General features: G+C 46.0%; 1 protein-coding gene across 6 annotated transcripts in view; it reads right to left on the reverse strand.

Annotated features, from left to right (window-relative positions):
- Nucleotides 1-5,304: 5,304 nt before the first annotated feature.
- Nucleotides 5,305-12,617, reverse strand: part of TBC1D30 (TBC1 domain family member 30) — an 81,488-nt gene continuing 74,175 nt past the window's right edge. For 2 of the 6 annotated variants that reach the window (XM_046013068.1, XM_046013071.1), the window contains 3 exons: nucleotides 12,089-12,295; nucleotides 11,862-11,921; nucleotides 5,305-8,901 (listed from right to left, as the gene is read on the reverse strand). In XM_046013068.1, coding sequence (XP_045869024.1) covers nucleotides 8,120-8,901; nucleotides 11,862-11,921; nucleotides 12,089-12,295 — 1,049 coding nt within the window. In that variant the 3' untranslated portion in view covers nucleotides 5,305-8,119. The remainder of the gene's footprint in view (nucleotides 8,902-11,861; nucleotides 11,922-12,088; nucleotides 12,296-12,617) is intronic. The other 4 variants (XM_046013070.1, XM_046013073.1, XM_046013069.1 and 1 more) reach the window with 2 other exon arrangements.

Consider the following 12,617-nt stretch of genomic DNA (forward strand, 5'->3'; position numbering starts at 1 on the left):
ATGGCTCAAGGATGAGGTACAGCAAGAGACCTAGTTTTTACTACACACTTTTTTGTACATTTTGAATTTTCACCATGTGCAAACACTACCTGTTAAGAGTAAACATGCAATCATTTTGTAATTCTGTTGCTTAAAAAACATTGAAAACTACTAAACTACATGATCTTTCCACCTAACATTTAATGATTTCATTATTCCAAAACATTTTTAATAATTCCATACTCATGCGATTTGTTTCCCTCTTGAAAAATGCACGAGAAATTCTAACCCATAGCTCAGCATGCAAAGTAGATTTTCAAGCTTTTCACTATTTGTTAGGTTCTGCTGCACAGACATTTGTGGAACTTATCATGGAACAGTTCTCTATAATCTGATTTTTCCCGGACCTCAGCACATTTTTGGTCCAGGTGGGGTCCCTATAAGGACTCAAATCACTCTTCTCATAGATATGTTTTGAAACGATGTCTATGAAGTCTTCCCATCCCCTTAACACCAGGCAAGGCTTTCTTGAAATCATCAGGGGGTGCCTCTTATGTGTTCCCAAAAAGGTGTGGTCCCGGCATGTGCCCCCATGGCTCTGCCGAACACTACAGGTGCCCACCCACATCCAGCCCTGCAGCTTCCCAGCAGACCCCACCTGAGACATGCTGGAACCTTCTCTGTGAGAGAGGTGAATGGCCACCTGAGGAAGGCAGAGGGAACCTCCGTGACAGGAGTTCCACAAGAATGCAGCTTGGGCTCCCAAATTTTGTGGAACTTCATGAAAATACCTCTTTTATGTTTCGCTTTCCATCACTCTGCTCTCCACAGGACTCAGCCATGAATGCAGATGGGGCTGGAATGGTAGGCAAAATCAGCCAAAGACAATTTCATACTCAGAATCTCCTGTCACAGGCATCTCCTTCTGTGACAAAGAGATACAAGACCAAAGACTCAAGAGCTTGAGGCAAGAACCCTCTTCATAAAATTGTAAGAATCATGCTCCCTGACTCTTCACCTCTTTACACTATTATTGTTTTTAAAATGGTATTTATTTATTTGACACACAGAAAGAGCGCACGCGCACACAAGCAGGGGGAGCAGCAGAGGGAGATGGAGTCCAACTTGGGGCTCGATCCCAGGACCCTGGGATCATGCCCTGAGCTGAAGGCAGACACTTAACCCACTGAGCCACCCGGATGCCCCTCTTTACACTGTTTTTATGCTAGGGAGGACAAAGCCAAAAATAACAGAGAACAGCTGAGGAGAGGCTGGAAGCACTATAAAGTAATAAATAGTTATCATTTTTCACTGATGATACAATGACTGGTTTGCCTTTATTATCTGTAATCATCATAACATCCCTCTTCCAAGTAAGAGATGTTTAATACAAACAGAAAACAGAAAACCTGACCAAACTGGGCTAAAAGCAACGCTGGAATATTTGCTGATGTAACAAAATGCCACAGAGAGACATTTAGTTTCAGGTATGGCCTGATCCAGGGGTCACTTGATAGAAAAATGGCCTGGTTTCTGTTTCTCACCTCTGCTTGCTCAGTGCTGAGTCTTCTCCAGCAGGCTCTGCCCTTGTGATTACAGGACTGTTCCCAGCAGCAACTCATGAGCTTTTCCCCTCAAGGTACAAATCCATTAGAAATGAGCAAGTCAGCTTCCCCAAGACTCCAAACCAAGAGCTCAACAACTGAGTTTCTTCACCCACGTGCTTGTCCATAGGTCAGACACCACAGCCGGGAAGAAGGAGAATACTGAGCGGCTTAGCTCAGGCCCTGTGCTCCAGGGGCACCAACCTCACCAGAAGTCCTCAGACAGAAGTGGAGGAAGGCCAGCTCACCAAGTGAAATCAGGGCATTGCTGCCAAAGAAAGGTAGTTAACTGTAGGCAGCAGAAATAGCAGAGACCACAACAAAACTTGTGAGGTTGAAATGATTATTCTCACCATACAGATGGGGAAATCAAAAAGCCCAGCTGTTAGGTGATTGGCACAAAAATCACAGAATTTTGTGTGTGTATGCACAGATTGGATTTGACCTCAATGCTGTGTGAGCTAAGACTGAAAGGATGAGTGGGTGTCCCAGGCGAACTGAAGCAAGGAGGGTGCTCTGGGCAGAGGTTTGTGGATACACAGTTATGAGGATGTTGGGAGGACAAGGACCTTTCAGGGAATTCCAAGTTGTTTGCATAGTTGTCAGCACAGCAAAGAAGAGAGCACAATCTGGTGTCAGAGGGATCAGGACTCTGTTATTTACCAGTAGGTGACCACGGGCAAGGACCAAACTGCTCAGCTCACATCATCATCTGTAATTCAGGGACAATATGCTTCCTGGGGTTCTTGGAAGGAATAAGCAAGATAACATAATAATATGGAGCACCTAGCACATAGAAACTCAACAAATGGTAGATATTATTGCACTGATGATGGGTTGTAGAAGGTGACAAACGAGAAAGATGGTAAGAAAATAGGCTCAAAAAATAACCATAGGCCAGATCACGCTAAGATGAGGATTTTAGATTTTATCCTCTAGAAAATGGGGAACAATGGAAGGATTCTGACCAGAGGGATGGCCAGATAAGTTTTTCATTTTATAAGTGATTTTTTAAAAGATTTTATTTATTCCACAGACAGAGATCACAAGTAGGCAGAGAGGCACACAGAGAGAGAGGGGAAGCAGGCTCCCCGCTGAGCAGAGAGCCCGATGTGGGGCTAGATCCCAGGATCCTGGGATCACGACCTGAGCCGAAGACAGAGGATTTAACCCACCGAGCCACCCAGGCTCCCCGAGTTTTTCATTTTAGAAGAATCACCCTAGCAGCAACATATAATCACTGCAGTGGGGGAGTGGGGTAAGTTCTAGTGAAGAGACTATCAGAGTAGGTTAGATTGACCGGTGGTGGCCAAATCTAGCTCAGTGTCAAAATTACTTGGATTTTTGTTTGTTTTAATACAGATTTCTGGATTCCTCAGGGGTGGGGAAACATCTGGGTTGAGGTATCAGTTAGTTTCTACCCAGCCCTGTTGGTCCCTTAGAGGGAATTGATTCACCACCTTCCAAGAATCAGCACTGCCAAAAGGAAAACTTGGATCATAGCAGGAATGCAAATATTGAGTAACACTCAACTCTCTGGTTTTCTTAACTCCAAGATTCTTGAGGCCCCTTGGGTGCAGAGTGGGGCAATCAGATAAGGATTGGCGGTGCCAGAAAGGGTGAAGAGGATGGGATGGAGCACAGGTCATCAGTGGGTCTCACCAGAGCTGAGCTCCAGGAAGGATGTAGACTCAGGTTCGGGAGATGGCCAGCTGGGAACCTCTTGAGAGTTGATCCCACCCAACAGTCTCCCAGTCCCCACTCAGTCCCCATTTGATTGAGCACCACTGCCTGGTCCTCTCTGCCTGCTTTTCACCACCATCCAGTAAGGGCTTCCAATCCACAGCTGTATCCCACTGGCTGACTGTATCCAGACTTCGCTGACTTTAAACTTCTTCATGTGGGTAATAGATAACAGTCATTTCAATGGGCCACTCATGGGCCACTGCATTTCCATCTTATGGATGAGCCATAATTCACCCAACCAACCATTTCCCCCATTCTCAAATGTTTACATCCTTTCCAAATTTCTACTAGTAAATTTACTGCAATGAAAATTTGCACATAAACTTTTACTGCCATCACTTCCAGCTCTAAAATATCTAATACTCTTTGATGAAACCTGGTAATGGTTATTTTCTCAAGTTCAAGTTCAAATCTCAAACACCACTTTCTTCTCTGAGGAGACAACTGGACATCATTTGAGAAAGTTCAATACAGTTAACCATTGAGGAATGGGAGAGCTAGGGGCACAGTCAAAAATCCACATGTAACTTCTGACTCCCCCAAAACTTAGCTACTATTAGCCCACTGTTGACCAGCAGCTTTACCAATAACATAAAATCAATTAACACACATTTTGTGTGTTATATGCATTATATACTGTATTCTTTCAATGAAGTAAACTAGAGAAAAGAAAATGGTAGGAAAATCGTTAAGAAAAAATATATTTATGGTACTGTATTTATCAAGTAAGTCTACATGTAAGTGGACCTGAGGAGCTCAAACTCCTGTGGTTCAAGGTCAACTGTACCTACTGAAGACTTTGTGAAAAACTCTTAGCGAGCAAAGAATAAACGGTAATTTCTTTAATCTGATAAAAGATACCTACCAGAAATCTCAGCAAATATCTTACTTAATGGTTCCCTTAAAAGTCAGGAATGAGATATGAATACCCATTATCACTGCTTCTATCAATAGTGGATGTCCTAGAAAAAAAGATAAAAGAGAGACTGCTGCCTCATCCAAGGGTGGAGAGAAGCAGGCATTCTCATTCAAAGCTTATATGAGAAGGTCAGCCTTTAAGGGTAGCTATTTGACAATACAGGCCTTAGAAACGTTCATACTTTCTGACCCAGCACCACCACCTCAGTGCACAGACCCGGAGGAAACACTTAAGGTTGGTCACAAAGAGATCACAATGTGGGGCTCAATCCCAGGATCCATGTCTATAAGGTGTGCGCTGGCTCAAAGAACCACCTGTGAATGGGAACGACCCGTCTGACAAGGTACTGGTTATGTGGATTCTGGCATGAACACGGGATAATCTACTAGTCACTGAAAATGCACTGTGTAAGCGCATTTATTAGAAAGACAGCTTAATCTACCTTTTTGTGTGTGTCTGTACACACACACACAGACAAACAAGAACATACTGGAAAAGCCCATACCAGATTACTGATGATTCCTTATGCTCTGTTTTGCAAATTTTCTTAGAATACATACTACTTTTCTAATTAGGAAAAATACTGTATTTTAAATACTGCCTCAAATGATTGCTGTAAACAGCAAAAAAAAAGGGGGGGGCTCAGAAAGAGTAAAGGGAGACTTCGTGAGGGAGTCAGGCTGCAGCTACACACTTGATCACAACTCTCCGTTCATCTAGAATCCATAAGACCAGGAAGCTAAATTGCATTCTTATTGTTTTATTAAAACAAGGGAAAATGACAAATCTAAAGGTTAATTTTATACACGCATGAACATTCACACACACATTCTTAAATAAACTCACCATTTACTCATAGGAACCCGCTATTCTGCCAAGTTCTCCAAAGGTCACAGGCCACCTTGTAACCCAGTGATCAGACTGGAGGAGATGGAGCTTACGGGGCGGGTTCCCTGGATGGTGTGACCATGGAGGGGAAAAGGCTGGAGAGGAAGGAGAATGTCAAGGGCATGACAGTATTCTACGCATGCGCTCTGAGAGAAAACAGCACAAAGCTACAACAATGAGAATCTTTATGCACATATCTCTGTAATCAGTACAATTCTTCAGAACAACAGAGACCCAAAAAAGGAATACAATGTTTCAAACACTGACAGCCCAGAGGTCAACATTACAAACTAGGATTAAATCATCTGGAGGCTTTTGTAAGAGGACTGAGGTGCAGAAGCATTGGAAGGAGTTGACTCCCCGCACAAGTGTTGACAGGGGACAGACGTAGTTAGAAATAAAGAAACCGCTATCCAGTAAGTACTTCTGGTGCTTGCATACAGCATCTAGTCCACAGGGACGTAACAGGTCCAGTTTGGTCTTTGCACCTGCTGTGTGGGAGAGGTGACAGCACCTGTCTTCATTTTCAGAAACAGGCACGGCTCCAAAATTGCCCGATTCACATCATGAGTACGTGGTACAAGGAATGCATGTTATCGGTACAGAGAGCGCTTCGAAAGAAATCCTCCAGTTTTTAAAATCCTGACAAGGTCATTTTTACCTCAAAGGGCTATTACACTTTCATGTCTTTGTTCCTTCATTTGGGGTCAATACTTACTCCCAAGCCCGTACCGGCTCATCCAACCCTTTCTTAGAAAGACCAGCGCCAGGAATGGGCAGGGCACACGCTGGTAACGCCAAGATGCTTTACAGGCAGCAAGAGCGGCAGCCTAAGGATGGTAAGCAGCCTTCTCCCCAGACCCCAGCCCCAAACCCAGACCCTCAGGGAGCTGCGAGCTGCCTCGAGAGAAGAAGGAACAATTCTCTATTGGAGTCAGACATCCCTCAAAGGGATGACTCTGTTCTGACTCATGCAGGTCGGGGGAGGAGATAAGAACCTGAGGTGGAATGTTCTTGTCTATAAAGTTTTAGCAGATGGAGGAAAATCATGTCATTTGCTTAACTTTAGAAAATGCAGTGGGTCTCGTCCCCCAAGGGTGGAATGCAAAGTAAGCCCAACATTCCACCTCCGCTCTTCCCAAGACAGAGGTGGTGGGCAACGCTGCTTTTTAAGAAGCCGCATGCTAACTTCAGATGGCACGGAATTCAAGACCAGAACCACAATGACTTATTCGTCACATTTTCTATCTTTAGCTCCTCTGGGGGTAAAAATACCACAGAAGGAATAAAATGGCTTTTCTCGCTGTATGTCCTTCTTGTGTTTTGCTGTTCCAAAGAGCCCACACAACCACATTCTCTATTACAAAAATTAATACCTCTCCTAGTAAAAGCCCTCTCTAAAATTACAGCTTTGGTTTCAGAATTGGCAACCCAATTAGCTCAAATTAACATCGACTGCATCAACGATATGCCAGCCAGCATGGCCAAGGTCTTTCAAAGATGAGGGTAATGATGCCACGTCTATTCTTCTAATGATAGTAAGAGAAGGAGACCAAGGAGTGAGCCTTTGTTCAGAGGAATGACAGCTGCATGAAGCATTTTTAAAATGAACGACTTTGGGGGGTTAGAAGGTTAGTGCTGGTTTTGTGAAATGCCATCACAGGGCTCTGAAGCATCTGGAGGGAGGTCTTCTGAGTCAGGAGGGAGCAGAATGAATGGCTTCCTGGTGGTGGTTTTCAGAACCTACGTACCAAGGCATCTGTGTACCAGGAGCATTAAATCCGCCTCCGGAGACGTGAGGGAGTCACACCGAATACCAGGAGATTTCACCTCGCGCATCTGAACTGCTCCTTTACCTCTGCTGTGGCTCAGGGTTCCCCTCTGCATAGTGGAAAAACAGGTGTCTCTGCCTGCAGGGACTGGGGGCCAGGTGGGGAAGAGAAAGCTAGAAAGCACGAGCGCCTTCTCCAAAGAAAGGCAGGGTTCAAGTAGCAAAGAACTCAACAAAGCGCTTCTATCAAAAACGCACAAGATTCAAGTAACAGAACCGCAGGGCCCCGCTGCGACCCGCGAGGAGAGCTGGTAGGTGAGTGACAAGGGGGCGGAAGACACAGGACAAGCTCCGCAGAGCCCGTCATGTCCTCCCCCCACTGAGGACCGGAACTCTTCATCAGAGGAGAGAAAGCTTCGTGGAGTCAGCCCACTGTTCGGGCCGACGTCTGGATGCCCATCCCATGTGTGTTCTCTGTGTAAGATCTTCAAGTTGTTGGACCAACCTAAATTTCAGCAGACACAGGTTTTCTTCATTGTGCAGGTAGAAAGAGAAAGAATGGCTATCTACATTTTTCTCCTGCACTTTAGCATAAGAATTAAAAAAAAAAAAAAAATCTTGAGCCTGGCTGAAAGAAACTACTGAAGAAAACCTCTCTCTCTCTCTCTCTCTCTCTCTCTCTCTCACACACACACACACACACACATTCCCTCGGTGGGAGTGGAAGAGGGAAATTGAGAAATTTTTTGCAACGAAGAAACTTGCTTCCTTTTTACAGTTTCTATTCTAGCAAGTTAGCATGTGCGTGCTCCAGGGTCGGAAACACCCGGGGAACCAGAAGATTTGAGGGGAGGGTGGTCACAGGGACCCCTGAAGGTCTTCAGAACAGGAAGAAGGAAGAGGGGTTAACAGTCCAGATTCACAGTCTTGTCTAAACAAGTCACAATGAAAAATTGGGAAAACGTCACACTTTAAAACTACAATATTTATTCTGCCACAAGAATTCACTGGATCCGTGATCGGTAGGTGGGGAAGACGTACCCTTTCTAGCTCCCATTCTCAAAGTTCTAGTTCCCAGTTTCATGGCCTGGTGTTCATCTCTGAACCTATCCACTCATTTTCACTGGGCAGTCAAAACGCTTTTGAAGCCATTCAGCTGGAATCCTTAGGCCACCAGGAGAAGGTGAACGGAGATTCAGCTACCGAGGGCCATCATCGTTTCTTTGTACCACTATTTCCACCCCCCGATTTGCTGAAGCTCCTGCTCATGTGAGGAAAGTGCACGGTGGGGGTTCTTTCAGTAGGACCATACAATCCCAAATTCCTGGCGGTGGCTGACTTCCGCAGTGGTTTGACGCTGGGGAAAGGGCTAAAGATGGGTGTTTTCGGGTGGCTGCCCTGGGGAGGCTTGCTGGGGGCTCTGTTTTCACCAGGGGCCTCAGGCGGCTCTGGGAAGGGTGGTGGGCAGGGCTGGTGTGCCATGGGCTCCGGGCCCGCAGCTGCATCCCTCTGGCTCAGTTCCAGGACTTCTAACTTCACCTGGACCTCAGATACGTCGGCATCGGCCTCCCCGAACGCGGGCTCTGGGGACCGCCCTTCGATCGTCCGCCCTGTGCTGCTTCCAGAGCAGCTGCCCTCCCTTCTGGCGGCTGCCCCACTGGAGGAGGCCTCTGCTGCCCCCAGGCTGTTCGTCTTGCACCCCTCATTCTGCTCCTCGATCAGCCCGATGGTGTCCCCGCAGCCCAGCTGACTCCTGGTCCTCGTCATGGTCTTTTTGTGGACTCGGATGTGAGTCCGCCATGGGGAATTGAGCTTTGTCTTCAGGTCTTCGTAGGGGACAGGAGACATCTTGCCTCCCATGTGACCGGGGATGTGGATGACGGCGTTCTTGGCAGGTCTGTTTGACATTTTCATCTTCTTTCCTAAAAGAAGGTGGTTGATAACTGGAGAGTTGTTTACCTGAGATGGGAGAATGCTGGTCACTGGCCCTTTGTCTGAAAGAAATGGCGAAAGGTTGGATGAAACATACCACAGAGAAACCAGCCATCACAGTCCGAGAATCACAGACAGCTTGTTCCCCAATCTTGCCCATGTATTTCCCAGAGTTGGGCAGAGCCATGTGACTGAAGGTAACAAAAACCGAATTCAACCCTAAAGCCCCGGCGTACCTATTCCCTCCTCTTCAGAGAGGAGGAGGCAGGAGACTGAGTGTACACTAGAAGCAGACTCATTGGCCACTTGTTGCTAATTCATGGGCAGATGCCCTGTTTCTTCCCAAGAGTTCTTGTCTCCAAGAAACAACCTCAGAGGTCTTGTATCTAGAAAACCTTAGAAGACTTTTTAAAAATAAGTCAAACACTATGACCATTTGGATGATCAGCTGTTAGCTTCCGAGAGGTAGGAAAAGAACACACATCATGTATTATGAAGTGAGAGACAGCAGGATGAGAGAAGTGATTAAGAAGGTGGTAAAAACACAGTGAAGTCACTGCTCCCCGATGCCTGGTCCTAAATACAAAAATCCATCCATGTGTCCTCAATGGACTTTGAAAGCAAAGTGAAGACTGGAGAGCACCAAAAGCTGTGTTCTCCTGGAGGGCACTGTCAATAGTATTATTGTCCTCCTCCTGTGGCTAAGACCAAGTCTCTCTTTCAGATGATGCTCAAACACACATGGCTCCAGGGAGAAGGCCCCACCATCTTCATGTGAACAACCTTTGTCCTGATGTCCATGTCATCTGCTGAACTCACTTCAATGCTTCTCGACTATTGTCATCTACCTCAGGTCACACTCCAGTCCTTACTGAAAATGCTGACAACTGTCTCCTCTTCACTTCATATCCTATTACCCACCCTCGGTCGCTTGACTGTTTCTCAGACTGACCCATCCGCACACTTCCTTCTACCACCCCAATTCCATCCCAAACCTCATCACTCAGATCTACCTTCCCTGAAAAATATTTAACTCTCCTATTCTTCTCTTTGACTCTTCTAGCTCTCTCTCAATATAGCCATCAACGGTACTGGGCCAAAGAGACTTTGGTTCTTTGATCTTTCAACTTCCCATAACCCCTCGTCTGTCTCTGGGTCACTCATACCCCTACCAGGCTAGATGCGTGTCTGATCACTGGGACTGGTGCCTCACCAATAACCAGACATTCCCAACATCCCCATGCCTTTATGCCTGGCAAAATCCTAACCCTGGAGCCACAAATCACATTATCTTTTCCAAAAGTGGCGTGGGAGGTGGGATCACACAGACATGTGGACTGAAAGCCCTTCAGATTCATTAACTTCCTATTTTATTTGGTCCTCAAAGACACTGAACAATCCTTTTCTTTCCTTCTTCCATTCCATCCCATGACCTTTATCCAAATCTTCCTTACTTTCTCTATTCTCCCACCTTAGTCCCCCAACTTACTCCCAAGCAAATGACTTTTCCTCCAACTGCTCCACAAAACCAGAAACTATCAGATCCAAAAGGCCCTAACTTCCTGTCCTCCCTAACCTGGGAGGTTGGTACCTCAACCACCATGCTCACCAACTTCCTTAACATCTCAGTAGCTGAGGTCAGGTGCAGCCTCTCCTGCCCACACTGCTGATCCCTTCTTATGCCATCGCCTCTAAAAGCTTGCTACTCAAAGCGGGATCCCCACCCAGCAGTACTGGCATCACCCAGGAGCTTACTGGAAATGCATAATCTCAACCCCACCCCAAACCTGCTGAAACAGATTCTTCATTTTAACAGATCCCCAAGTGATTTATATGCACCCTGAAGTTTCAGTAGCAATGCTCTAGAATATTGCCTTTGAGCAACAATCTCTCCCTAAAAAGAACCATGTAAACTGTGATCTAGAGAAGTCAGCCAACTTTTCCTGAAAAGGACCTGATTCTAGGTAATTTTAGACACTGTAGTGTATAAGCAGTCGTAGACAATATGTAAATAAATGGGTATGACTGTGTTCTAATAAAACTTTACTTACAGAAACAGGCAGCTAGCAGGATTTGGCCTGCGGAGCATAGTTTACTGACCCCTGACTAGAGCACAAGGCACTGGGCTGACCTAATAACCACTGGGAATACCAACTGTTCACCACCCCACCCAGAGATGTATACGGTGCAGTTGAAAAAGGACGATACAAGGAATCAGAACACAGGGGCCTAGCCCTGGCCTGACCACCCACCACAGCTACATAACTCTGCGAAGCCTTCCTGAGACACCAGTCCCTCATCTTTTAAAAGGACATAAGAATATCCATCTTTACCTTCCTCACAGATCTGCTTCAAGGACAAAAATGAGGATACGCATGAGCCAATACTTTGAAAATTAAAGTGCTATCTTTGTTTCCTTTGCACCTTCTTTCTTAAGGATTCAGGCTGAAGTAAGACTCTGGGAAGCGGCCCACTCCTCCCGCACAAGAGTAAGGTAAGTTCAGTTTTTGTGCAAGATCAGTCACACGCTCGCACAAGCCTCTTAGAAACATGGCAACTTCCTATTTTGATTAATACTGGGCAGGCATCATAATCATTAGGATTTCACTTGGAGCAAGACAAACTACTTCCCAAATCAGCATGTATTAAATAATAAAGCAGACTGTTCCCTGGGATTTTTAGAATTAAAAAAAAAAAAGGCAGTTTGACAGTCCTTGGAAAAGAGCATTTCCAACTGTATTCCAATTACGTTCTTCTCAGCAGACCCTCAAGACCCCGCTAACCCATGAGTGAGGCACAGGGATGGGGTTTTTTTTTTCCCTTTTTGTCTGACCATGACTATCGGTTATATTACTACCTACATGACTGGTGGGTAGCTTCATGTACTAGCCCACAGAAGAAGAGGTTCCAGAGGCAAGAGCTCCAAAATGTCTCAAGTCCAAGGACTGCTTGGCATCTGCAACATTTTCATCATTCGGCTACCCCTCTCCACAAGCACACAGAGGAAAGATGTGTTTACTACCATCAGCTGCCTGGTTCTTGGGAACTAAAAGGAACCCGCGGCCTTTTTCTTCTGCAGAGCCTGATAAAATAAAACATGAGATGCCAGATGTGCTGTCCGCTCGAGCCAGCCGTTGTCTGTGGTTACTGAGCCACAGTGAGCCGCCATGAGGAGGCCGTCCTCGGAGCACTCGTTCTTTCTTTCACAAGGTGACACAGACCTGAAATCGATTCTGAGAACCACATTACCTGCCCGGATGTACACCTGGTGGGCCTGCTGCTGCTGCTTCTTCTTAATCCGAGAATACTGCTGCTTCAGCGCGTTGATGTCCGTGGTCATGCGCTCCATCATCATGCTGTTGAAGGCCGCGTGGTACTCACTCCGACAGGAATTGATCGCGCCCGGACTCAGCTCCGCGATGTTGTTAGACCGCAGACTCTGCTCTTCATTCGGTTCTGCACTCCAGGGGAGAGGGATGAGGACACGGTGTCACGGGGGAGAAAGGGGTTCATGAGCACAGGGGACACTATGCCCCAGGGTTCGAACCATCAATCCATCAATCAATCAACCAATTTGCTACAATTTGTCTGATACGTGTTTTCCTTTGGCCCTGAAAATAGGTCTGCATTTTCTTATTAGCCTAACTGTGGATCCGAAACAAGCTGGGTGGGTTCACTGTTGGATTTTTATTACCACTTTGTTCGTTATGTAGACCTAAGATCAACTGTTTCCGCGTAAAAGTCACTGCCATTTCCACAATTCCCTCAGGGAAAGGGA

This window comes from Meles meles, chromosome 7 (genome assembly GCF_922984935.1).
Source record: "Meles meles chromosome 7, mMelMel3.1 paternal haplotype, whole genome shotgun sequence".
Classification (NCBI taxonomy): Eukaryota; Metazoa; Chordata; class Mammalia; order Carnivora; family Mustelidae; genus Meles; species Meles meles.